Source organism: Lacerta agilis, chromosome 7, assembly GCF_009819535.1.
Source record: "Lacerta agilis isolate rLacAgi1 chromosome 7, rLacAgi1.pri, whole genome shotgun sequence".
Taxonomy (NCBI): domain Eukaryota; kingdom Metazoa; phylum Chordata; class Lepidosauria; order Squamata; family Lacertidae; genus Lacerta; species Lacerta agilis.
In genome coordinates this window covers 13204900-13231383 of record NC_046318.1, presented here as the reverse complement: position 1 = coordinate 13231383, position 26484 = coordinate 13204900, and the positions used below count along the sequence as shown (strand labels likewise).

Sequence of the window (26484 nt, the reverse complement as noted above, 5' to 3'; positions counted from 1 at the left end):
TTAGTTTTGAGACACTGCATAGTTTTGAGACACAGTGCATTCTGACTGAATGCAGGTTTCTTCTGTGCAAATAGCCGCCCCCATTAGAATTCCATACCTGCAAGCGACAGCTGAAAGGCAAATCAGGATTTACGAGGTGCAAAAACTGATGTGCCCTGTCATAGGCTTGCTCCAGTAATCTCTCCTTAGCCACTCAACTCTGGCACCGTTTTGGGAATCTTAAAAGTGTGCATCGCTTGTTACAAGTCTCTGCTGTGAACACCATTAATGTGAAGTACAACGTTCAGTTCCAATAATAATTGGAATAATGATTATTCTGCATTGCAGGAGGTTGGACTAGAATAGATGATCCTCAGGGTCCCTTCCAACTCAACAGTTCTATGGTTTTATAATATGCTTTATTTACTTTAAAAAAAAAAAAAAACTGGCCCTTCTTAAAGATCAAAGCAGTACTGAAAATGTGAACAATTGCTTACTTCCAAAGACTGGGGAGAGCGCTGATTGATGCTTTTGAAATGGCCCCAATGCACCCCATTTTTTGAAAAAAGCGAAATACTGTATATGAGAATATATAATATAGTACATTATTTATAGATATATAAAACAGGCTATATTTAATTTATATGTATTTATATTATATGTTAATTTATACCCCGCTTTTTTTCTCTGACAAGACTCGAGGCGGATTCTATGCACAACCCCACTCCCCACCCCTAAAACAGGATCGAAAATTCTTTCTAGTAGCACCTTAGAGACCAACTGAGTTTGTTCCCTAAAACAGGATCCACCTTGGTACTTGGGCAACCTAAACGCAGCTTCCCTTCCCTTCCTATTGCGCCTGCGTCCCCGACGTCCCCGCCCACAGGACGTCGAATCGCCGGCGTTCGACGCAGAGACTGCAATTCCGGCCCGAAGCTCGAAGGCCTTCTCTATCCTATATCCCACAGCGAAGCACATGAGGGGCTTCCACCATAGAGGTTTTTTTTTTCCTGCCCCGCCCCTTTCGCGTCCTCGCGGAACGCGGCTTTTAAAGTGCCGCTCTAGCGTTCCCCCCACCCTGCGCTTCTCTATGGTTCTCGCGGTTGCTACGAGACGGCGAGGCGCGAGCGCGCTGCCATAGCAACTCAACGGCGGCGGGCCGCCTCGTCCCTTTCGAGAAAGAGCGCGAGGGAGGGCGAGGGGTTTAAAAGCCCCGGCGAGGTAAATGACCTCCGCTTCTGCCGCTTCTCCCCGAGTCGCCGGGGGCCGTTTCAACCTATGGGGGGGGGACATTCGCGAGGCAAAAAACTGCATACACACACACACAAACACACACACACACACATATTTGTGATAAGTCATTGTGGTATTAATCCTGCCGTCTCTTTCCCAAACTTTGAGGGGACAGTTTGTTGGTGTGTGTGTGTGTGTATTATATATATGTTTGTGGGTGGGTGGGTAATAATAATAATAATAATTTTTTTATTTCTACCCCACCCTTCCCGATCCAGAAACCGTGCTCGGGGCGGCTAACAACAAATGTAAGACAATGATTAAAACAGCTTTAAAAAAGCTAAAAAACCAGCATAAAAAACAAACATCAATGAGATCACCAGGGCTAACTGGCCAGGTTAGTCATGCTAGGCAGTAGGGAGACCAGGGAGGAATTTTAATGTGGGGACTCAGAAGGGTTTCTTCAGAAAAATGGGAGGGGGGAAAGGAATAGGAATAGGGGATCAGGCTAGATTAAAGGCCAGGCAGAATAACTCTGTTTTACAGGCCCTGCAGAAGGAGGTCAGGTCCCGCAGGGCCCTAGTCTTGGACAGAGTATTCCACCAGGTTGGAGCCAACACTGAGAAAGCCTTGGCCCTTGTGGAGGATAATCTGGCTTCTTTTGGGCCCAGGACCCTTAGACTATTGTTATTTGTGGACCTTGAGGTCCTCTGTGGGGCATACCAGGAGAGGCGGTCCCGTAAGTACGAGGGTCCTAAGCTACATAGGGCTTTAAAGGTAACACACACAAAAGCACGGAGGTAGCCAAGGGGGACAGCGACCCCCCTCCAAATCAAACAAATCAATAGAAATACTTAAGTAACTGAGGTTCTGCCCGCCCGCAACATACATCCTGGCTACACCCGTGTGTATGTATGTGTGCAGAATCTCTTGCACAGCCAGGATTAATCCTGTGCGATCACAGTGCCCCCCCCCCAATCGCGTACAGTGCACAGTTGTACATGGGTGAGCTTCTTTTACCACTTTTTTGTTCCAGTTACAGGTAGGTAGCCGTGTTGGTCTGCCATAGTCAAAACAAAAGAAAAAAGAAAAAAATTCCTTTCAGTAGCACCTTAGAGACCAACTAAGTTTGTTCTTGGTATGAGCTTTCGTGTGCATGCACACTTCTTCAGATACCACTTTTTTGTTGTTGAAAGCAGTAGACATCTGAAGGCAGCCCTGTTTACGGAAGCTTTTAATGTTTAATAGACTATTGCATTTTAATATTCTGTTGGAAGCTGCCCAGAGTGGCTGGGGAAACCCAGCCAGATGGGCGGGGTATAAATAATAATAATAATAATAATAATAATAATAATAATAATAATAATTAGTTAGATACAGAGAACAGTTCGTAACCTACATACATACCGGTACATACTCATTTTAAAAAGCATGCTGGATGTGTGAGCAGATCCCCCCCCCATGCACAAGCAGGGACATTTTCAGGATTAGCCACCTGTTTTAGGCTCCTGTAGTTGACACTCACTGGTACCCCATAGCCACAATGCTTCTCTCTCTCTCTCTCTCTCTCTCTCTCTCTCTCTCTCATTCACTCACACCCACACTTCCAATTCTGACTTCCAGTATCTTTGCTTGAAAGCAATTCCCAGTGAATTCAATAGTATTTATTCCTAAGAGATAATGGCAAGAAGCCTAACACCTCATTGAACTCAGTGGGATTTACTTCCAAGTAGGTAAGCACATGATTGAGTTTTATATGTGGGAAGATTGCAGCCTAAGACAAGCATCTACCGGTACTTGAAGGGTGATTGGCTATGCTTCTTGACCTTTGGTGACCTTTGGTCTCTTTTTGTGATAGTATTGATGCTTTAGTATACAAATTTTGCGCTGAGAACAAATCTGAAGGAAATGTTCTAGAAAGAGAAATTGTTACATACGTGTGGGGAAATTTGACCGGGGAGGGAGAATCCACAAACAGTGATGATGATGCTACCATGTACAAGAAAATCAGGTGGTGTGGCAAGGCCAGTACATGTGTTTTGAGTTAGCCAGGTAAATCTTCATTATCCAATGTAAGACAGCTTGAAATAGCTTCATAGAATTGTAGTTGGAAGGGGTCCTGAGCGTCATCTGTTTAGGAATAATGTTCTTTTTAGTTCTCTTAGCTTTCTGGTTTTGGACCTAGTACAACCATGCCTGTTCCAGATGTTATGTTCTGTGCGCAGCAGATCCATGTTCCTCCTGAATTGCCAAATATTATGAAACAATTTACCAAGGCTGCTATCAGGACCCAACCGCGTGATGTACTTCAGTGGTCTTATGCGTGAGTAGAAAACTGAAACTAATGGCCCTGATACAGAAGTCTTCACATAACAGTCACTACTGGATAGCATATCTGTGGGAGTGGCCAACTGGCAGCACAACAACATTAATGCATTGGTGTGCACTGGCATCTGAACAACCTCTAAGAATGAGAAATAAATGTTTCTCAATGGGTACCAGAATTGTGGCAGAGAGAGATGCCTAATTATTTTACCATTAGTAGTTTTCCACCCGCAAGGCCTCATCCTATGGAATTTTAAATCCGCGTTTTCCTGCATTATGGGAGGAAAAGTCTCCCTTCTCCCTACTCCCTAACAGGAAGTGGCTTTTTCTCACTGAAAGGGCCTCTTGGGCCACCATTATACATATTTGACCTTTAATGTACTTATTTTGAATATTTATTTATTTGACCTGAACCATATTTTTGCATTTGTGCTATCATAGGTATTTCTATGCTTTGTCAAATGGAGAGCCTCTTCCTGTGAAGGACCGCCTTGAAAGGCCAGTAGCCACACAGAAAAATGACACTGGTCTGACTCCAGGACTCCTTAAAATTTTGCATAAACAGGTAAAAGGTTTTGCAGAATGTGTCCTCATTGTTCTTATGAAACATCTTTAGATTTAAAAAAAAGCTGTCAAACTAGGGAGAACACTGCATAGATTTTAAAATGATTTAAACATCTAAAATGAATGTTCTTTTAATAGGTAACTTAACTTTTCATGCTGTTTTCTTATGGTTAATTTATGATGTACATGTGTTTTTAAAGCTCTCTGAAAAGGAAACTGTGGAAGTATCAGACCTTCAGAGAAAGTGGAAAAACTTGTGCTTGCCAATGGAACAGCTCCGCAACCTTCTTCGACTGGGCAATTTTTTAGAAGGAGTGGAATGGATGAAGTTCTTTGCCCTTGCATGTAGTGCTCTTGGTGGGGTATGTAGGCCTGTCAAACATAATGTGTACTTGTTTGCAGTGTTTAGAATTTTGAAAAAATCAATATATATATATGTTCTCTCTCTGGATTTTGAGACATGCGTTAGCTCACAGTTTTTCAACTTTTAAATTTTCTATTGGAAATCTGCTTTTAAAAATTTGGAAATAGTTTCACATTCATCATTCATTACAGAGGTGACATATTTCTTCCTTAACAGTTATCATTTATTTGGTTCCTAATATTCACCAAGAGCAAATTATCTGAAATTTTCAGTTTGAGTAGAAGTTAAGAGACCATGTCATAGTAGAAATTAGGAGTAACAACATGTACCTGAACTGCAGATTCATTCCATGGTGCCATTCAATTATGCCTGTTTAGTTGCACTGCATGTCCTTTTTTAATGTTATACTGAGTTTCTTTTTGGATTATAAAGATTACCTATCACCTTTCAGGATTACACTAGTAAACTGAGGAGTGCTTCAGATTTTATGAATGCATTAATCAGAAAACATGTAGAGAAAAGCATGTGAATCCTAGTAGATTTGTCAGGGTACACCACGGTGTTGCTCATGAGTAACAACAGAGTCATCTTACACTAAAGACTACTTTATTGTGCATAACTATTTACAGTGCAGAGCTAGCTAAAAACATGACCGCTCAGTCTCTTGCAGAATCTGGAAGTGCCCCTCTCCCGCCCAACACCAAAGCCTCAGCACCCTGAAACGAAGTTTTCTGTGTCCCCTGACCCCCCGATGCTGTGCTGGCGCCAGAAACTGCAACTCCCCCTCTGATCACCTCTGGCTGGCATTGCTGGGTCTCTGCCCAGCATCCCTAACCCTCGGCTCCTCCTCCTCTTCCGCAGGAGAGCTCTGGCGATGGGCTTTGAAAGGAGTCAGATGACAGCAGTGGCTGGGGCTCTCTGTACCTGAGCAAGACCTCCTCTGGGGGAGGTTCACTACCCTGATCCTCCCCACTAGCAGGATCACCTTCCCCACTCTCCCCACAAGGAGTACTTCCGCCTGGGCTCTCCTCATGAGTAGGACCTCCCCCCCCCCCCGGCCCTCCTCGCGAGGAGAAGGCAAATCCCTTACAAGATTGTTACAGCCTGGTGATGGCACATGCTTCTGTGCAGTTTCCCAGCACATCTCTGTGCAGTTAGCCATGACTTCCTGGCAGATGCAATAAATTAGAAACATGCAGCATCATCACACAAGATAATTTCTACACAATTTCCATACTTTTTGCTCATATATCATTGGTGTTTGATGTGACCCTTGCAGTGGTTATGCACAGATCACTCTGTACTTTCAGCACTCTGTACTTTCATCACTTCACTTTATTGTAGCACATGACTGCTAATGTATGCTTTCCTTTTAACTTTTTCAGTCCTTACTCAGTTCTATGAAACATGCCTGTGAAATTCTTACAAATGATCCAGAAGGTGGAGCAGCCCGCATTCCATATGACACTTTCGCATTTATCTATAGCTACTTGGCTAGCTTAGATGAGGAGATAACAGAGGAATCCACTGAGAAATTCCTGAAGGGTCTTAAAGAACAAGTGTAAGTATTAATTGGATGTCTGAATGTAATACAATCCAGATTTGGCTTGGAACTGCATTTTAGTCAAGCAGGCTCTTTTTATTTGTTCTTCTGAAGCGATGATTTTCACGAGCCGATTAACATATTATTTTTCACCAGTTTTGATGGAGTATTGCTCTTTGAAGTTTCCCCTATAGCTGCTTCTTGCAGCTTCTTACAATGTAGGTTGTACAGTTGAGTTGAGAATTTGGTTACCAAAAGAAAAAAATAAAACATGAGTAAAAAGTTTTTAAAAATATTAATAATATTTGCCTGTTTTAAATTGAGAATTAATTTAGAATGGAAAATATTAATCTGCACTGAGGCTTATGCTAACAATGGTTGCCTTTAATCCTAGCTTGCAAACCAGTTTCAAACTCTGTTTAAAGTCAGCTGTGGTTAGGGTTGCTGTAAACATAATACTACTCAATACTTTATGCTGAAAAATGAAGAGATAAGGAGATTAATGTGGCAGTTGAGAGGAGAAAACGTGCCTTTGTCCTGATCTTTAATCACGGTTAAGGGATTGGGAAACTGGCTGCAGTCAGATCTAACAGTAAACAGTGGTTCAGTGTAATGAAAATGTGTCTAGCCTCCCCCATGCTTGTGCATGTTCCCTGCACCCCATCTACTCCTCCAGCATGGCGATAATTAGGACACTGGAAGCTTAGGTTCATAGAAAGCTGGGTCCTACTGGTCCATCTAGTATTGTCTATTCTGATTCTGATTGGCATTGGCTCTCAAACACTTCAGGCAGGGAGTCTTTCCCTACTTGGGGATGCCAGGGATTGGACCTAGGGCCTTCTAACACAAAGCAGAAGCTTGAGTTGCTGCCCTTCCCCAGCCCTTCTGCTTCCCTTTTAGATTAACCATATCTATGTGGTCCAAACTCTTGTGTGGTTAATTTTAACTATGGTTAGTGAAAACAAGCCAGCTTCACAAACTATGGCTTGAAGTTGGCTCATTTCCCCTGACTGTAATTCAGAGTAACCAGTATGTCTGGATTTGGATGACATGGCAAGCTGTACACAGTTAATCTAAAATAGTGAAAGTTTCTAAACTCATGCTAGAGAAAATTGAGTCCATGTGTGAGCCCAGGGGCAGGCCATTACGGTATATTTGCAATGGGTCAAGATGTTAGACTATTACATCTATGCAGTACTGTAGTATCTAGCATATAATTATGAGGATGGCCATGCTTATAGAAATATATTCAAACTGCTTTTCACCTCCAAATACACACTTTCTTTTAGTAAAGGCTGGATATGATACAACCTTAACAGTTCACTACATTATAACCCACCTTATTAATAGGGTAATATTAATATATTATTTTGGCTGTTATATTATAATGCTGGTATCCTAGCCTATGGAAGATGTACACGATTTAAACAAGAAGGTTCAAACATATAGAGATTTGGTGATCTAGCTTGTGGAATACAAATATCCCTATACGTATCTCTGAAAATATTACCGTGAGTTCCTCTTATTTTATGCAAATGTTTTCATGCTAGAATTGCATCCAAATGGGATGAGAGGAAGTACCACAGAATGAATGTAAACTGAAATTAAGTTTCTTTGGGCATTAATAATGAAAAGTAATATATTTTCTTGTAATTTAGGTCACGCAAGGAATATATGGTTGGAGTTGCAGATTTCCGCAAATGAAACCTTAAATCAGGACTTAACAGAACGTGGAATAACATTACATTATCTGACATAAAGTACAGATTTTTAAAGTTAATAATATGCTACCTGTAGTAGTGTCCTTTATGTTCATGGAATTGTTTTAGGAAATTATTAAGTAATATCCTATCATTTGATTACATAAAAGTCATAGCAATGCTTTGTGAGGAGTTGATCACTGGTTTCTCAGAGGGGTATCCAGAACAGATGGATATGATGGTAATAAACATAATAAATAATTGGTGGGGACTTCTAACTGTTCAAGTGCCATAGTGAATTTTAACCACTCAGTGATGTTGTTGTTGTTAAAATTTGTATACTGTCCTTCATCCCAAGATCCCAGGACAGTTCACAACAGAAATCACTGCAACTACTGCAGAATTTTTTGCAATCTACAGCCACAGGATCTTACGAGTTAAATATTTCAACAGTCTGATCTCGAAACTGCTCAGGGTCCCTTCCTTGAATGGGAAGCACATGCAAAAATGTTTTTTGCATACATGACTGAGTCAAAGTACGAAGCTACTACACTGTGGTCATGGGCACAGCACCAAACAGATTAGCAACACGAGCAGCAGGAACAGACTGGATTCAGCCCCACTTCTGAAATTGGTGTGGTCAGAACTGATTTTGCTAGGAAGCTTGTGGATAGGCACAGAGCTTCTTGTATATGTGGATCTCTAGAGTGGTGTACAAGAGACTTAAGTATTCACATGGTTTTCTTTGAAAACACTAGACATTCTGAACATCATGTGTTTCATCTGACAAAATGTTCAGTTCCTTATAATGCAGCAAACGTTTTTTGTGCATACCCACCATCCTGTGTCAAGAGTGTTGTGCCAGCTTTTTGGAAGTACAGGCTGCTTTTATACTTTTGCCTGCTTTCCATTGAGGGATTTCAGAATACGTTATATGGGATGTCTACCAGGCCATAACAAGATGAAGACCAGCATAGCACTAGAGCAGGGATGGGGCATCTGTGCCTCTCCACATGCGGCATATCCTTTTTCCCGACAGGAATTTGTTCGTGTTTCTTTTTTTGTTTGTTTGCCTGGACTTCTGCTAGAAATTCTCTTATGTCTAAAATATCATAATGCCCCCCCTCCAAATCTCTGCCAAGTGGTAGGAAGAGATTCCAGGAATTTTGGCACTTAACCAGGGTTTGTTTTCTTGGGGAAAATGATGCACAACAGACTTGGTGTCTTTATGAAATATGGTTTATTTTACACATTTACAATCTGGGTGTTGATGGAGAGAAGTCACAGCATTTACATCTTGAGGGGCTTGTCCTTCCCAGCAGCGCAACATTGGATTCAGAAGCATCCAAAGCACCACCCCACTGTCTCTCTGTTCCAGCCTGTTCCAGCCAGCATGGCTGCTGCCTTTCACTTCCCACATGGAGTCCTTCCCACTTCCTCCTTCCCCTCTTCAGCAACATTTGCAAGGAAAAAAACCCTCCTGTTTAAAAGGACACCTTTCTTCCTGTGGTGACTTCACACCCCGTTACCCTGACAAGCTTCCCCTCCATGCTGGCATGACTTCTGTCTCGCTGATGGCTCCCATTATCAAGCAAACCAAGCCATTATAAGCCTTAAGTGATGACCCACCCTGCAGCAAGCCATAATAATAATAAAATAATAATAATAATAATAATAATAATAATAATAATAATAATAATAATTTATTACTTATACCCCACCCATCTGGCTGGGTTTCCCCAGCCTCTCCAACAGGAGATTAAAAATACATTAAAACATCAGTCATAAAAACTTCCCTAAACAGGGCTGCCTTCAGATGTCTTCTAAATGTCAAATAGTTGTCTATTCCTTTGACATCACCAACTCAGTACGTATCCAACTTTGAACTTCCACAAGGCTGTCTTGAGTCAGCTGATGCAGACCTTCACTCTAATAAAGAAATGGATTAATTGCTTTAAAGTGCAGGTGATTTAATTTAGGGGAAATAAGATGACATGTTCCTGTTTTTGTAGGATCAGCAAGTTAGTAATTAATAATCTTGGAAAGATGCTGACTTGGTTAATGATCACATCTGCAAAATACTTAAGCCTTGTTTTCTTCCTAAGTATTTCAACGTGCTAACCAGTATCATTAGCATGGTGCCCTTCATGTTATACTGAAGCAGGTCTACGGTGGGAAGAGGAGAGTATTTGTTTTACAAAAAGAGGGACATGTTTGTGTCTCCTGCTCCTTATGAAAGACGAAACATGTAGTAAGATCATATGTGGCACCCCTGGAAACATTAGCATCCAAAGAGAGACATAAAAAGACATTCATAGAATGGTGGAACAGCAGTAGCAGAGCTGATTCCCCCCAAACTGCTATTTTAGGGTGGATGCTCTGTGAACAAGCCCCTAAGGACCTCTGGCCTCGTGTACTCTAGTCTCCCACCCTTCTTCACAACTTCCAGGATCATTATGGGATTTGTGTGCAAGTGCAAGCCAGTTTGCTGGTTTTCTCAAACTGCAAACTGGTTTGCTACAGGTAGAAGTGTGTGAATATGTCAGTTTTGGTTTTTCATTTTTCATTTTTCAAATCTTAATCAGTTCTTCACATTTCTGTTCAACCCCTCCTGTGGTTGCCCATCCAGCTACCCTCTCCCTCTGCTGCCACAGGGCAATCTGACAGACTGCTTCATCAAATTTAAGAAACTACCATCTGTCTTGGAAGGAAGAAGTGGCTCTCAAATGTTCCTGCAAATGTACTTTATTTAATACATGCAAGTTTTAGGTTTTGAGTCCTGCAAGAATTTACAGTCTTCCAAGCTACTCAGAACTCACCTGAATGTAGTTGTTTTGTTGTTGTTTGATAATATGAACATGCTTAACTCTGCAGGGCTCCCACCATCTTTTAATAATCCTGCATCTGTAAAATAATTTCCAGTGTGGAGTAGTGGTGTGGTTGAAGAGCAGTAGACTCGTAATCTGGGGAACCGGGTTCGTGTCTCCACTCCTCCACACGCAGCTGCTGGGTGACCTTGGGCTAGTCACACTTCTTTGAAGTCTCTCAGCCCCACTCACCTCACAGAGTGTTTGTTGTGGGGGAGGAAGGGAAAGGAGAATGTTAGCCACTTTGAGACTCCTTAGGGTAGTGATAAAGCGGGTTATCAAATCCAAACTCTTCTTCTTCTCTTCTTTCAGATAGGACTTTGGACCTTTCTGACCATCATCTAAAAACAAAAAAACCAAAGAAGTTATTTTATTCTATATATGTACTATATATGTACTGGGTGAAAAATAGCATTGGCTAAGATCAGCATAGGGCCACAGTTTATACTCCCATTGCATCAGAGTAAGTGTTCAAGGGTGGGACTTGTAGCACAATGCTACAACTTCTTAACAATGGAACCAAGCCTGAAAGCAATTTCTTCTCATCATAGGTGACTAGATAACTGCATAATTGCAATGTCCACTGGCTGTAATTCAGCCTAGAGCAGCCAAGTCCCAATAATTGTAATGTGACTTAAAACATGCAAATATAGGCTTCCACCTTTTTGCTAGCTTTACATAGTCTTTAATCAAAGGGTGTCATCATGCACAAAGCAATATGTGGACTGGGGGAAAGGGTGGAGTAATTCAAGATAAGAGGGAGGGGATGAGGATGCCTCAGCAAGAGTACCAAATCATTTCATATGTTTTGTGATTTTCAAAACAGTACAGCTATAACAATTTCCTCCAGACTTTAGTTGACTTTTGCTGCCAAATCTACAAAGTGATCACTCATTTTCTGTCAGCTGGGATCTTGACCTCTGTTTCTTTGTTTCTGCAAGGATGCAATCATAAATTGCAATGTTTGTGTTAGGTCACAGATGTAACATGGTTTTGTGGACATTCAACTGGTAGGGAGGAATAAGCACATGAAGCATGCAAATGATCAAAACTTAATCACCCACCCCCCCCACCATGTGAAGTTTGACAGGTTGTGTGGGGGTTTACAACATCTGAAATTGGTGCATGTTCACGGTTTTGGTAGGTGCACAACATATAATTTAGGGCTTCATAAAAGCTGCACCTACTGTGCTGAAATTCCTACACAACAGCAGTAGAGGAGACAAACCCTCCTTTGTATACCTTAATGCAGGGGTAGTGAACCTTGAAAGCCAGGTGGGCCAGATTATTGTTTATCCCCACCCCTGTGGGCCAACTCTTGATAGGTGGGCCCACCTGTCGGTCACAAATTAGCTGGAGGTCAGGTTCTTGGCAAAGCGTCTAGCATAGAGCTGGCAAAGCCAGTTTCTGCAGGAATCATCAGTGTGATAGACTTCCCCATTGATTCATCTGCATCTCTACATGTCTCACACCTGGCATCATATATGACATCATGATGGCAGACTTGGCCTGCGGGTCAGAGGTAGGAATGGTCAGATATGCCAGCTTGGGTTTATCCTTACCTCATTTTTCCAGTCTTCAGTTCTCCACATTTCTTCATCTGCTTGTGATTATATCTATAGTCTCTCTTCTCTCTCTCTCTCTGTATTACCAGTAAAATATTTTGAATTTCTCCTAATATACACATTTCTGTATGCAATTTCCCCTAACATAACTATGTTTGAATGCTATTTTTATGCATATATGCACAGTTTACCTTAGTATATGCATTTTTGAAAATATTACTTGGCTAGAGAACTACACTGCAAAATTTGGAGAAGTGAGAATTTCAAAGGATGATCGTGTTCCAATTAACATATGCATTAGTCCATAGCTGTCAACTTTTCCCTTTTCTTGCGAGGAATCCTATTTGGAATAAGAGAATTTCCCTTAAAAAAAGAAAAAAGGTTGACAGCTATGTGCATTACGTAAGTTCACCTTTAATGCAAACTGAATCAAATTTTGCCCAGCTGCATCTCTAATGCCTAAGGAGGATGGGGAACTTGTAGCACTTTTGATGTTAGACTCCAATTCCCATCATGCCTGACTGCTGGCCATGTTGACAGGCTGCTGGAGTTGGAGCTCATTAGCATCTGAAGGACCATAGGTTCCCCTTCCCTGCTATATAAAAAAGTGAAGGTGAATGGACACCCCCAATGATAATAAACCTCTTGGTAGGAAACCTGGATTTCCAAGTCACACAGCAAAGGAAATGGGCATTTTCCTCTCGGGGGTCCCTGTACCAGCAGCAATGCTTAGTAGGTACAGCCTCACTTCTATTTGCTCTGGATGGATAATTTTGTGAAGTGATACCATTTTTTGCTCCTGGCAAAACAACGTCCTAGTTTAATCCATTCCTGAGTTTCATGCAATAACAGAGTGAAAACTAGTTCATATAATCTCAAAAGGTTTCAAATAAATTAAATCAGCAGCCACCATAACTCAGTCAAGGTAGTTGCTTTTTTTTTTTTTTTTAGCAGGTAGCAAAGTCTTGAGACACCTGTGGCTTCCCCTGTAGACCTGCAAGACAAAAAAAGCTAGACATTCTGCTGGCAGGATGAGGTACTGCAGGTGACTCCAGAATATTTGCAACTTCACATCACTACAATTTTCCAGCACAGCCAGGACAACAAATTATCAGCTTGTCAAAAATGTAAGAAGCTATGGTGCTAGGTCAGTGGCATTTTCTGTGTGGCTTCTGGGATTTGAAAATTCCCCTTCATAGGAAAAGTGTAATACAGAGTAGCCAAATAGCTAAGGTACACCAATGCAGGTTTGCCCACTCCCTGATTCTCATTTTCTTTAGACATTAAGAATCAAAATCATAAAAAGATATCCTGAAAAGTCAAATATTAATGTTTTCTTCCAGACTTCTGAGGCAGATAACATTATCTTCACTAAGCAAGTATGCATGCATAATTTTATTGCATGCATAATTTTATGGGGAAAATGCATTTTGTTATATTACATTCAACTAAAAAAAGCAAAACAAGTGAGAGTCAGAAAGTGCATTTTTAAAAAGATAATAAACACTGCTATTTGATTTACATTTCTTTAGTTAAACTGCACTTAGCTACCAGCATTCACACATGCCTGTAGGGATAAATAAGTGTTTGTCAAGGCCAGGGAACCAGGAGGTGAAAAAAGAAAGACAATGCTCAGAATACCTTACATAGTTTCCTAGTTTTCACTCTCAATGTTAATGTTTAGGTGACTATTAAAAGCAGTGCTGCTCACACTTGAAGCCTGCTATCCTATACATACCTTACCTGGAAGTAAGTCCGATTGTACATAGTGTTACAAAGGTTGCATGCCATGTCCAATCTCTGCTGAGATTCGAGGTGTCTTACCCAGGGTCACATTTCTGTAGATGTGGCGGAGACTGTTGTGACTTTATGATATAGTTTATCTTTCACATATTTACTCCAGAAGCTTTAACACAGCATTTATAGCATTCACATCTCAATAGGGGCTTGGCTTGTTCACCCAGTAGTACAGCACTGGATACCCAAGGCATCTCAAATGCCATCTTTGTGTCTTTGTCCCAGCCTGACAAGATGGATTTGATCTTCAGCTCCCGCATTTGATCTTCTGCCTACTTCCTCCTCCTTTCCAGAAAACCCTTTGCCAAGCAACTCCTCCCCTTGTCTGCTCCCCCCCCCATTCCCACTATTCCAAGCCTACTTTTAAAAGGTGACAATTTTTCCTGTAGCCTATATCATTGCTCAACGTAACTTTGGCAACCTCTATTGGCAAAGACCCAATGATTTATCTGTGATGGACCATCCACACCTCATCCCAGGTGAGGCTCTGGCCTGGAAAGGAAGCTTAACCTATATTTTTCCCACTGGCCTGGGATCTTCCCTTTAATACTCCAAATATTATGTAAATTCTACCATTTTAATAATTTCTAACATTCACCAACCCTAGAAGTTATGGGTGTCCCTGCACCCCTAAACTGTTACCACTGATATGTAACAATAGTGAGCCTTCTGAGTAAACATGGATTAACAGACTAGAATCACACAGCCAACCCTCTTTTGTGGAGTTCCAGCCAAGATTTCAAGCCCCGATGCAATCTAGGGGTTTGCCCACAGATCGTTAGCTTGCTTTTATACCATATTAACTGAAGCAGAATTAACATTTACTTTCCAGATGAAAAATTAGCAGTTTGTTGTCTGCTTGTCATATTACAATGAAAGGACACAGGATTGTTCACAGACTTGTGTAAAAAAACAGGTACTGAAGCTGAAAGCACTTTTTGAATTAGTATTACTAATGAAAACATCTCCAAAACAGACCTATGAAATAAATACCATCCCCCTACAATGAGGATCATATACCCCAATGAAGTTACAGGGGGAATTCCAGAGTTCCCAGCTGAATATATAGCACATGCTATGCCTCACTGCTTTCTTTCACCTCAGGATGAGATACATAACAAGGACATTGCTATATTAGTATCTTTCCAAGCACACCCCTCAAAATCATTCTTTCCATATGGTGAGGGTAACTGCCTTTGTTTTATGAAGAGCCTGGAGTAGATCCTACTCTCCTAAAATGCATATTGAACAAACAAGAAGCAGGTGGTACATATTCCTCCCTAGAAGTAACTTTGCTCTTCATGAACATGGGTGGAGTAAGCACAAAGGGTCTTTATAAGGAAATAAGTGCTCATGAGAACATAGTCTGGATATTGCTTAGTCTGGTTGCTGCTTCTTAAGCAGAGGTATTCTCATCCATTGTTATGTTTTATCCAGAAAAAAACTTAAACACTCACCACAATAATGAAAATAATGAAAGAGTAAGCAACAACAAATAATGATTTGTAGAATAATTACAATTTATTTGATCTGCATCACATAAATGAGTGAAATCAGATTGGACATAAAATATATACTGAATCTGCAAGTCCATATCAGGGATTGACTGTGTTTTTCTTCTGGACTGCCTTGCCAGGATGGGGCTAGGGAGCACAATGTTGCAGTGGTTCTGGTGTCATCAGAATGCTAATGATATCAAACTCTGCCTTTCTTGTCAATTAGATTTTAGGGAGGCAATGGAGGTCCTGAACTGTTGTATGTCAGTGATTGACTAGATGTGAACTAACAAGATAAAACATAATCCAGATAAGACAGAAGTGCTTTAGGTCAGTAGGAAAACTGATCTGGGATTAGGTGTACAATCTGTTCTGGACAGGGTTGCTCTCCTTTTGAAGGATCCAGTTCACATCTTGGGAATGGGCCTAGGTCTAGTCTTGTTTATGGATGATCCATTGACCACTGTAGCCAGGAGTATATTTGCTCAGCTTCCACTAATGCACCAGCTGCAGACTTTTGCTGGAGATGACAGATCTGGCTACTACCGGGCAGACTGGATTAGTACCATACAGTACCTTTGAAAAGTATTCATAAACTTCAAGTACTTTGAAATACTCCAATTAGAGTGGCAATGAGGGCTGGTTTTTCAGAGTACAATATTTCAATATTGTACTCCCAAGATTGGCTTCTGGTCCATTTTTGGGCTTAATTCAAAATGATGGTCACAACCAGCATAAAGGAAGGATGGTAACTCAGTGGTAGAGCATCTGCGTTGCATACAGAAGGTCCCAAGTTCAATTTCCCAGCATCTACAGGTGGAGCACATTCCCAGCTGGGAGTGTCCTATCTGAAACTCTGGAAAGTCATGGTCATTTAGTGTGGAGAATACAGATTTACATGGGCCATTGTTCTGAGTCAGTGTAAGGCAGCTTCCTGTGTCCCTAACCTTTGAACCCCTAAATAGGTTGCAAGCAGGATTTTCAAAAGACCTAATTCTCCCACATGATTCTGCCTACCCATTTAGATATTTGACAGTGGCCTAGCTTCACATCCCTCTGCCAGCAGAGACATGGTTGGTAGGTATATGGGCCAGGGTCTTCTTGGCTATAGCATTAAGACTGTGGGGGGGGGGTGGAGTTAGTGAACCAGGTCTGGTTTTAATTGATAGAAAAGCAGTAACTAATTACAGAATGATCTAACTAGCAAGCTGGTAAAGATAATCCACTCTAGCTCCTAAATTAAGCAACAACACACTATGTTGAGTTAAAGTGTACCCGACAAATGTATTTGTACTTGTCAGATTAATCTGTTAAGGATAATTTGCTCAATCATGTTGAATTCCCAATGTTTAACTGTTTTTTAGTCTCATCTATAAGTGAGAATAATCTGAACAAAATAAAAAATATTTTTTTTCCCTTCCAGTAGCACCTTAGAGACCAACTAAGTTTGTTCTTGGTATGAGTTTTCGTGTGCATGCACACTTCTTGAGAATAAACTGTTGTTTATATATACGTGTGTGTGTGTGTGTGTGTGATGTATATGTATGCATAGTGTTGACCCTTCTGCCGGAAAAGTAATTAAGTATTATACTTGTTTCAGGATTAATTCCTCATGAGGCTGTTTCTGTTCTTGTTTAATTTTATTACAGTAGCCAATATGAAACATATGAAGGACGTCTCGCTATTTCAACATAATGTTTTCAGTCTTTAATTTCCCAGATGGGGAAGTAGCAGATGTAGGTGAAGGCGGTTGGCGGATGGACAGACTCGACCACGTCTGGAAATGGTACACCCACACCTGACAGGGAATTTGTTTCCTCAAAGCAGTGATCTGCTGCTGGCAGCCATCCAGGTGTAGATAAGGTTCCAAATGCTGAAGAGGTGGAGAACCTGCTGTAAAAATGACACAGTTCAGCAGGACATTCTGCACAATTCCCAGTTAAATCAATAGGAACTCCATGAGAATATTGTACATTTTGTTGGCATCCGTCTGTCTCAAGACAGTGGAGTGCACCTCCACGATTGAAGTGAAACCGCTGCATTTGCAGCACCAAAATGACCTCCCGAGGATGCAAGCCTGAGCAGTTTTTTTTTTTTTTTTTTTTTTTTTTTTTTTTTTTAAATTTATATTTATTTATTTTTACAATACCTAAGCATACACTCATCATACTGGGTATAAAAAATATAGATACAAAATCAAAAAGCAGAAAAAACAAAAACACAAACGACACAACAATAATGATATAACATAAGATACCAGCCATGAATAGCACCAATAACAGCGTTAACACATAACAACATATAAAGAATTATATAAAACGACTATTCTATTATTTTATACACACACCCACCCCCACCACCACACCCACACCCACACCCACCAACATTACAATTCTTCTTTAATTCTTAACTTAAACATAAATTATTAACCTTAACTAAACATTAATTTCATACATAAAAAACACACATATGCACACATACAGACTTCCTGTCTTTCCTGATAAGCATTCCTTTTCTGCTCTTGAAAGTACATAACATTTTCATTTATCCTTTATTCAATTCCAAAACCTTCTACAAAACCAAACACAGCTTCTTTTTCTGACTTAGTGTATTTTCCTCCAGGATCATTCAAAGGCCACCACGGACTTTATACCATTTTGGATGCCTTGCAGGTATTTTGTATATCTCTCCCATTTTTTCACAAATGCCTGTCTGTTATTTCCTCTCAAGCTACTGGTTAGCTGGGCCATCTCGACATACTCTTGAAATTTATATTGCCATTCTTTTACTTTTGGTACGCACTCCCCTTTCCAGTTTAATGCTATCAGCGTTCTTGCAGCTGCCGCTCCATACAGAAAAATTTCTTTTGAGCTCTCTGGGATGTCATTCTCAATGATACTTAGGAGGAATGCCTCTGGTTTTTTAAGGAAAGATACTCCTAATATTTTTTTAAGTTCTTCATATATTAGGTTCCAGAACTCCTTGATCTTTTTGCAGGTCCACCACATGTGGTACATGTCTCCGTTGACTTCTCCACAACGCCAACAATTGTTAGCTAGATCTTTATACATTTTGGAGAGCCGTGACGGAGTCAGGTACCACCTATACTGCATTTTTAACATGTTTTCTTTAATGCTGTAACATGCAGTGAACTTCATTGTCTTTTTCCACAGTTTTTCCCACTGGTGTAACATTATGGGGTGGCCAATATCTTGAGCCCATCTGACCATGACTTCTTTTACTTCTTCTTCTTGAACCTTCCATTCTAAGAGGATTTGATACATCTTAGATATTATCTTAGTTTTAGAATTCAATATTTCCGTTTCAAATTTTGACGATTTTTCGGCGAATCCAATTTTTTTATCTTTTTTAAAAATTTCGTATAACTGATAATAGTCAAGCCAGCTCGTTAGGTGTTCTTTTATTTCCTCATAATCTCTTAGGGCTATTTGGTTGTCCTTTTCTTTTAGTAGCTCGTTATACTTTAGCCAATTCCCTTTCATGTTCTTCTTCTTTAATACAATAGCCTCTTCAGGGGAAATCCATTTGGGAGTTTTGGGTTCTAAAAGTCCTTTGTATCTTTCCCAGACTTTAAATAATGCATTTCTTATTATGTGCCCCCTAAAGCCTTTATGTACTCTTACTTTATCGTACTGTAAATAGGCATGCCAACCATAGCGGTTGTCATGCCCTTCTAAGTCTAAGAGTTCCGTATTTTCCAATTGGCACCAGTCTTTGATCCAAGAGAGGCACGCAGCCTCATAATATAATCTGAAATCTGGGAGCCCAAATCCTCCTCTATTTTTGTGATCTATTAAAAGAGTATGTTTAATTCTTGGTCTGTTTCCAGCCCAGATAAATTTGGAAACTTCCTTTTGCCAGGCCTCAATGCAACTTATATTCCCTATAATAGGGATAGATTGAAAAAGGAACAGTAGCTTGGGTAGAATATTCATTTTAACCACTGAGATGCGTCCCCAAAAGGATAATTTCAGCTTGCTCCATGTTTCCATGTTCTTTTTGATGTCAGTCCATACTTTCACATAATTATCCTCATATAAATTTATGTTTTTTGTGGATATCCAAATTCCCAAGTATTTTATCTTTTGACATACTTTAATTTTTGTTAGTTTTTCAATTTCTTCTTTTTCTCCAGGTGACATGTTCTTAGCCAACAACTTGGTCTTACTTAAATTCAATTTAAATCCCGCAACTTTTCCAAATAATTTTATTATTTCCAACACTTTTATTAAACTTTCTTTAGGATCCTCAGTTGTTATAATCAGATCATCGGCAAATGCCCGTAGTTTGTAAGTATTTTTTCCTAAGGTTACTCCCTTGATGGTCTTTTCATCTCTTAATTTCTTATTTAACACCTCCATGACCAAAATAAAGATAAGAGGCGAGAGAGGGCAACCCTGTCTGGTTCCCTTATTTATTTCACAGTCTTCTGTAATATTGCCATTAATTATAATTTTTGCCCTCTGCTTGGTATAAATAGCTTGAATACCTTTACTAATTTCTTCCCCAAATTTCATCCTTCTTAATAAAGCTGTCATAAATCTCCACGAAACGTTGTCGAATGCCTTTTCGGCATCGACCGCCATTATTGTGGATGGTTTATCAATATGCAAGTCCAAATATTCCAAGATGTTAATTATGCTCCTAATATTGTTCTGCATAAGGCGGCCGGGAAGAAACCCCGCTTGGTCTTTATGTATAATTTTTTGTAGAGCTTTTTCCATTCTTTTTGCCAATATATAAGCGTAGAGTTTGTAATCATTATTAAGTAACGAAATGGGTCTAAAATTAGTTATTGCCAACATGTCCGCTCCAGGTTTCGGAATCAGTGTAATGAAACTTTCTTTCCAGGATTCGGGCAAATTACCTGTCTGCATAGTATTGTTCATAACTCTTTTCAAAGGTTCCGACAGGGTGTCCTCCAGTTTTTTATAATAACTTGCTGGGAACCCATCTGGTCCCGGCGTTTTCCCTACCTTAGCGTTCTTAATTGCCTGCTGTATCTCAAATATTGTAATTGGCTCGTTTAACATCTTATTTTGATCTGGTGTGATTTCTGAAAGGTTGTTTTGATCCAAGTATTCCTTTATATCCTCTGGAGTTTCATCTCCCTCTCTGTAAAGATTTCTAAAAAAGTTAACAAAACTCTTTCCGATTTCTTTCGGATCCGTTATTATCTTATCCTCTATTTTAATTCTGTTTATTATTCTGTCACTCTGTTGTTTTTTTAATTTCCACGCCAACAGTCTTCCTGGTTTATTCGCAAATTCAAAATTCTTCTGCTTTAGCAATTTAATTTTCCATTCAATCTCTCCGTTCATTATCATTGCAAACTGCGATTGTAAGAGTTTAATATTTCTCTTAATGTCCTGGTCCTCTGGTTTTTTATAAAGTTCCTTTTCGTTTTTAAGAATCTCATTTAAAATTTCTTGTTTTCTTTTTTCCTTTTGTTTATTTCGTATTATATTCTCTTTTATAAAAAAAACCCCTAAGGACCGCCTTGCCTGCGTCCCAGACCATTTTAATATCAGTACCTTTGTTTAGGTTTAACTCCCAAAATTCCTCCAATGTTTTTTTAGCTCTATTTAATATATTTTCATCATATAGTAAGGTCTCATTTAATTTCCACCTTCTGTTTCCCTTGCCTTTTTCTTGTAGCCAAAGAAAGACTGCGTTGTGATCTGATATTGTTTTGGGTTGGATTTCAACCTTATTTGTTTTTAATGTGAGATCTTTGGGTATCCAAATCCCATCTATTCTCCCTGCGGAGCAATTAGGATCTGAGAAATGAGTATATTCTCTCTCCAGAGGGTGTCTAACTCTCCATGCATCGTTTAGGTTATGAATATCGCAAATTCTGAAAAAAGGTGATGGCAACTTAGATTGCTTATTTCCTATGCTCTTTTTGGTTCTATCGAGTTCCGGGGTGGTCACCCCATTAAAATCTCCCAGCATTATGATCTTCTCTCCCACTAAGTCAATTAATTTCTTTTCTAATGAATCGTAGAATTTCCTCCTATTCGTATTTGGGGCATAAATTCCCACCACCTTAATTTTTTCTCCCTGCACGCATATTTCTATTATCACTATTCTTCCTTCCGAATCTTTATCAATCAACTTTGGTTCCAAATTCGATCTTGCATATACTACAATTCCTCTTTTTTTAACTTTATCTGAAGATATGAATTCCACCCCCAGTTTCTTATTTACCAGAATCCTTGCGTGGTTTTGCGTAACATGCATTTCCTGCAAGCATATTAGATCCAGCTTCTGTTTTGTTAGAATGTGTTCCACTCTATTTCTTTTTACCTTGTCGTTAAGCCCATTCACATTCCATGTTAAGATTTTTAGATTCATCGTAAACTTTATTAATTAAACACTCAGCTTACCGATTTAAATAAATTCACTTAAAATAAATCCAATGTCAATTCAAACAAAATTCTAGCAGAAACAATGCCTTATCACAGACAAGTACTTAACAAAGAAGTTATTTGCATATAATATCTCGATTTAACTATTATGTCTCTTCAGTCTCCTGTGGAGCTTCTGTCTCATCCGCTCCTTCACCCAAATATTTCGAGCCTCCTAATTCCTTCCTATAGGTCCTCCGGAACCTGTCCGCATCTGGCCACGTTATAAACCTCCTTCTCTTTCCTTTGAAAAAGAATGAGATGCCTTCAGGAAATTCCCATCGATGTGAGATTGATTTCTCTTTCAAAGCTTCCACCAATGGTTTATAACTGTCTCTTTTTCTAAGTAACCTAGTTGGGATTATTTTATGGATGATGATGTCACTGTCATCTATTTTAAGCTTGCTTTTACTACTAGCTTGCAGTATTCTATCTCTTATCTCCATTGATGTAAATGTTACAAGGCAATCTCCTGGCCATTTGTTTTGTCTTGCTATTCTTGATCTTACCCTAAAGGCTCCCTCTATACTCTGTGCCATTTCTTGCTCGTCAATCTGCAGCCATTTTGCCAAAGCAAGTTTTATTTTCTCATCCACTCGCTCCCCTGCCTCTTCGGGTATAGCTCTGAATCTCAAGCTCTTCTCTCTCCTGTGCATTTCGATCATGGCTATAGCATCAAGCACCGCTTCATGCGTAGCCTTCATATCTGCGATCTCTTTTTTCATCTTTTCCGTTTCCTTTTTTTGTTCTCTATTATCTATTTGAGATTTCCTCAATGCTTCTTCTAAATTTATTGATTTACCCTTTAAATCTTGCACAGTCTTTGTCAGTTCCATATTTTTGACCATTATTTCGTTCACCTTTCCTGTCAATTCCATCACACTCTTTACATTATCATCTATTTTTGTTCCCATCCTGTCTAACTTTTGATCATTGGCTTTCGCAATATCATTCATTTCTTTTTTCATATCAGATATATCCTTTTTTAGTCCCAAGATTAACTCTTTCATTTCCATATTTACTTCACTTTCCAGTACTGAGTTTCTTCTACTCTGAGTTGGGTTTGTCGTTCCAGTTGTATTAGCAGATTTTTTGTTCACACTTGACATTCTATTGCCCCCTTAAATTCACACTTGGGACTTCCTTTAGTTTCCTTTAGTTTAACCAAACTCAAGTCAAGGAGGGGGAGGGAAAGAGAAACAAACAAGCCCACAGATAAGCAAAAAAAAAAAAAAAAAAAAAAAAGGGGGGGGGAGAAAAAGAAAGAAGGAAAAAGAGAAAGAGAAAAGAAAGAGGAGGGGATAATAAATTAATTAGATAATTTACAAAGAGAAAAAAGAAGAGAAAAAGAAAGAGAAAAAAAAAGAAAGAAAAAAAGAAAAAGAAAAGAAAAGAAAGGGGAGGCGGGGAGTAAAGATTAAAGAAAAGGAATATGTATCAAAATAACAATATTGATTAAATTTTGAATTAAATTGTTGAATGGGAGCTGATACACAAAATCAAATTTTTCTGCTAACCCCTTCTTTTTCCAATTACAATTATTTACCACAGCATATCCAAATATTATACTAACAAATCACTCTGTACATCCTCCCATTAATTGACCCGCTCAGGTCCCTTGTTAAGATCAATTTTTTAACACCAGTTCTTGGAAAGTAAACACCGTCGAAAGTAAACACAAAAATCAAATTATCTTGAGATATAGTCTTATCTTGAGATATAATCTTTTCCTAAACTTGAATAGCTGTTAAACGTTACAGTGAGGAAGGAATGACAATACAAGGAATGACAATACAAATTCCCAGTTGGTTGCAGTTCCAAGGGAGTCCACTGGGTGTCCCTATGTTGTTATCGTGATCTTCCTGTCTCTTCTTGATGCAGCTGATTCACTTCCTTTATCCCCCAGCGCTTAATTAGATGAGTCAGCAACTTTCCTTAAAGTGAGAGCAATGTTCTTCAGTCCTAAAATACCCTTGCTGCTTTGAACCAGTTTGTCACCAGGAATACAAATGTTACAACTACTGATACAGATATTAACAATGTTAACAACCCAGTGAATCTTCCCTTTTTACTCCAGTATCTTCACACAGTTTGAAAGAAGGCTCAGTACCAACGTCTTAAACAAATTGTTTCCATGGCTTGGGAGCGGTGAAACAGAATGTCTTTTTTTTTTTACCCCCTTACCATCATTCTCCCCGTTTTATATAGTAATAAAAAATAATAATAATAATAACAATGGGGGAAGAGGAAAGTACTGACGACGAAGAATACACGAAGAACCCACAGTTTACTCTTTTAAGCCTTTAAGCCTTTAAAAGTTACCCTTTTCTCTCAAATTGTTCCAAATTGGGTAGCGTAGACCTTCTTTTCCCAGGCTTAAATCCTCCTTTCGCTGAAGATAGAAAAAACGCAAGGAGAGCCTGAAAGGCAGCTTATAGTCTCACCCTGGCAAGGCAATTAGTTTTGAAGTCCTTAAGTTTTTAAGTATTTTGTTCGTGCGCGAACCAGTCCAGAAATAATATAAGAGATTCTCCAGACCCTGTTTTCGTCTTAGCTGTTAAATTTCAAGGCTTGTCAGGAGAGACCCCCTCTCCAGCGTATCTTCACACCGGACCTTGGCCAAGACCAGAATGTTTTTAGAGAATGCTTAAAGTTATAAGCTTTTTTCGAAAGCCCTTTCAGTAACTTTTCTTTTCCTTTCTTTCTGAGCTTAGTCTGGGCTTACAGTCTTGCCACGTCCCATCGAAACAACGGAGATTTAGCCGCTTTAGCGTCTCGGAATCGGGCTTTCTCACCTGGGGGAGGGATCGCCGTTTAATGGCGCCCGGGAGCTCCTCTTTCCCAGTCCTTGACTCGGTTTCGGAGACTCCCTTCTGCGCCGCGGCGACTCCTTACAGGTCCAGAACACCCTCCTGTACCTTCTTGGGGTCCGTGAAGCCCTACAGACCCCGCTTCACCCCGTTAGTGAGTGCGCGTTTGCAGAGCAGGCAAAACGCGCGTCCGAGAGCAGCTCCGCGGCAAACCTGAGCAGTTTGTATGGAGGTCATGGGCTGCCCAGACAATAAGACCCTCTTCCCGGAATACGTTTGGTGCCAGCTTGGCTGCAGGAGTTACCAGAAGGAGGCGTACAAGGCACTATCCAACCAGCATAGGAACTCCACTCTGGATTTGAGTAGGGTTTATTCCTTAGCCTTTTTTTCTCCTGAAGATATGCCACAAGATAGTAGAGGTTTAGGATAAGTTTTCCTTCTCCTAGATGGGCTACCTTCCCAGGTGGGTGAGTCCCATCTGCGCCTCACTTCCCTCTACAGCCCATGCAGAAACCATCTTCTTGACCGTTGGATTCATTCACTATTGGTCTCATTTGCTCAATCCACCGGAGCCTGTCTTTGTATGCAGGGGAAGTCCCTAACACACTGAGGGTTTGAGACCCATCAGCTGCAAAAATCAAAGGCTCACTTCAAGATCAGTGTATCTTACTTCCAGGTAACTATGTGATTTGGCTTTTATGTTATTGTTCAGATATTTTACTTGTCCTGTCTAGAAAATATGAAAACTATACAAAGTATACATATTTTGTATACTCTAAAACAAACAAACAAAATATTTCTGGTTTAGGGGTTTTTGTGACTGTGAATTGGCAGTACAACAACAAAATCTGTTCCAGGAACAAAATGGGTTTCACAACCTCTGGAACTTCAGGGATTCTGTTCAGGTATGGTTGAGGTTTGCCTGGGTTGGCTGCCTGTATCATGGATATAACAATGTGTGGGGTACTGTACCCTAATTTAATTAATTCAATATTTGCAAAGCACATTTTACCTCTCCAATCATATTTTTAAAATAACATTTTAAAGACAAAGCCATGTAAGTGTGCAGTTATCAAATCAGTATTGATGCCCAGTAGTTTGCATTCTAACTTTGATGGAAATAAGGTTGGGTTTTTGAAAATTGCCTTTGCTACACCTGTTGTTGACAGTATCCCCTTGTCCGGCCATTAACTATTCAGGCCAATTTTTCAAAGCAAAAACAGTTTGTAGAAGCAGCTGGATATTCATGAAATAAACATATTTTGCAGTAATTATTTTAATTAATGTTAAACTTTGTCTTACTACTGAGTCTTTTGGTGTTATCCGACACCCCTTGAAGTTCTGTGGTGGAGTGCATCCAAGACTGCATCTCTAGGGCACAGTCTCACCATATTGTCTTGGAATGAGACAAAGGTTTTCTTATGCTCTAGGGTTTATTTTTAAAACACTCTCCTGCCTGCAGAAATAATGAACTCAGACAGCTCCATCTGCATTGGATATATTATCAGTAAAATTCTGTCTCATTATAAAATTGGGCAAGAGCATAACTGGTGCAACATCCCAGAGGCAGAGATTCTCAATAATTCACGCTGTCTCCATTCTAGGTCTGGGTCCTAGGTGGCTAAGGGAGAAAGGAGAATATTTCCTTCAATAAATGCTCCACTTTCTTATGTTCTTACTGCTGGTCCTGCTTCTGCTCTTTCCATTGTTGTGGGAACAAAATCAAAAATTCTTTCCAGTAGCACCTTAGAGACCAACTGAGTTTGTTCTTGGTATGAGCTTTCGTGTGCATGCACACTTCTTCAGATAC

The 26484-nt window shown here is 39.9% G+C and overlaps 1 protein-coding gene and 1 long non-coding RNA gene across 2 annotated transcripts; both read left to right on the top strand.

Annotated features, from left to right (window-relative positions):
• Positions 1 to 1076: 1076 nt before the first annotated feature.
• ROPN1L (rhophilin associated tail protein 1 like) lies at positions 1077 to 7798 on the top strand. The gene is made up of 6 exons (XM_033154390.1): positions 1077 to 1200; positions 3369 to 3535; positions 3979 to 4102; positions 4302 to 4463; positions 5851 to 6026; positions 7667 to 7798. The coding sequence occupies exons 2-6, from the start codon at positions 3405 to 3407 to the stop codon at positions 7710 to 7712; spliced, it is 639 nt and encodes a 212-aa protein (XP_033010281.1). The 5' UTR covers positions 1077 to 1200; positions 3369 to 3404; the 3' UTR covers positions 7713 to 7798.
• Positions 7799 to 25228: 17430 nt separating this feature from the next.
• Positions 25229 to 25954, top strand: LOC117049595. The gene is made up of 2 exons (XR_004427009.1): positions 25229 to 25350; positions 25483 to 25954. It is a non-coding gene; the product is annotated as an uncharacterized LOC117049595 (long non-coding RNA).
• The last annotated feature ends 530 nt before the right edge of the window (positions 25955 to 26484 follow it).

Excerpts from the sequence above, each read along its gene's own strand:
- ROPN1L (XM_033154390.1), top strand. The coding sequence starts at position 3,405 with ATGCCTGTTCCAGATGTTATGTTCTGTGCGCAGCAGATCCATGTTCCT. Across the intron at positions 3,536-3,978 it reads GTACTTCAGTGGTCTTATGC|GTATTTCTATGCTTTGTCAA; the intron begins GTGAGTAGAAAA and ends GTGCTATCATAG. Across the intron at positions 4,464-5,850 it reads CATGTAGTGCTCTTGGTGGG|TCCTTACTCAGTTCTATGAA; the intron begins GTATGTAGGCCT and ends TAACTTTTTCAG.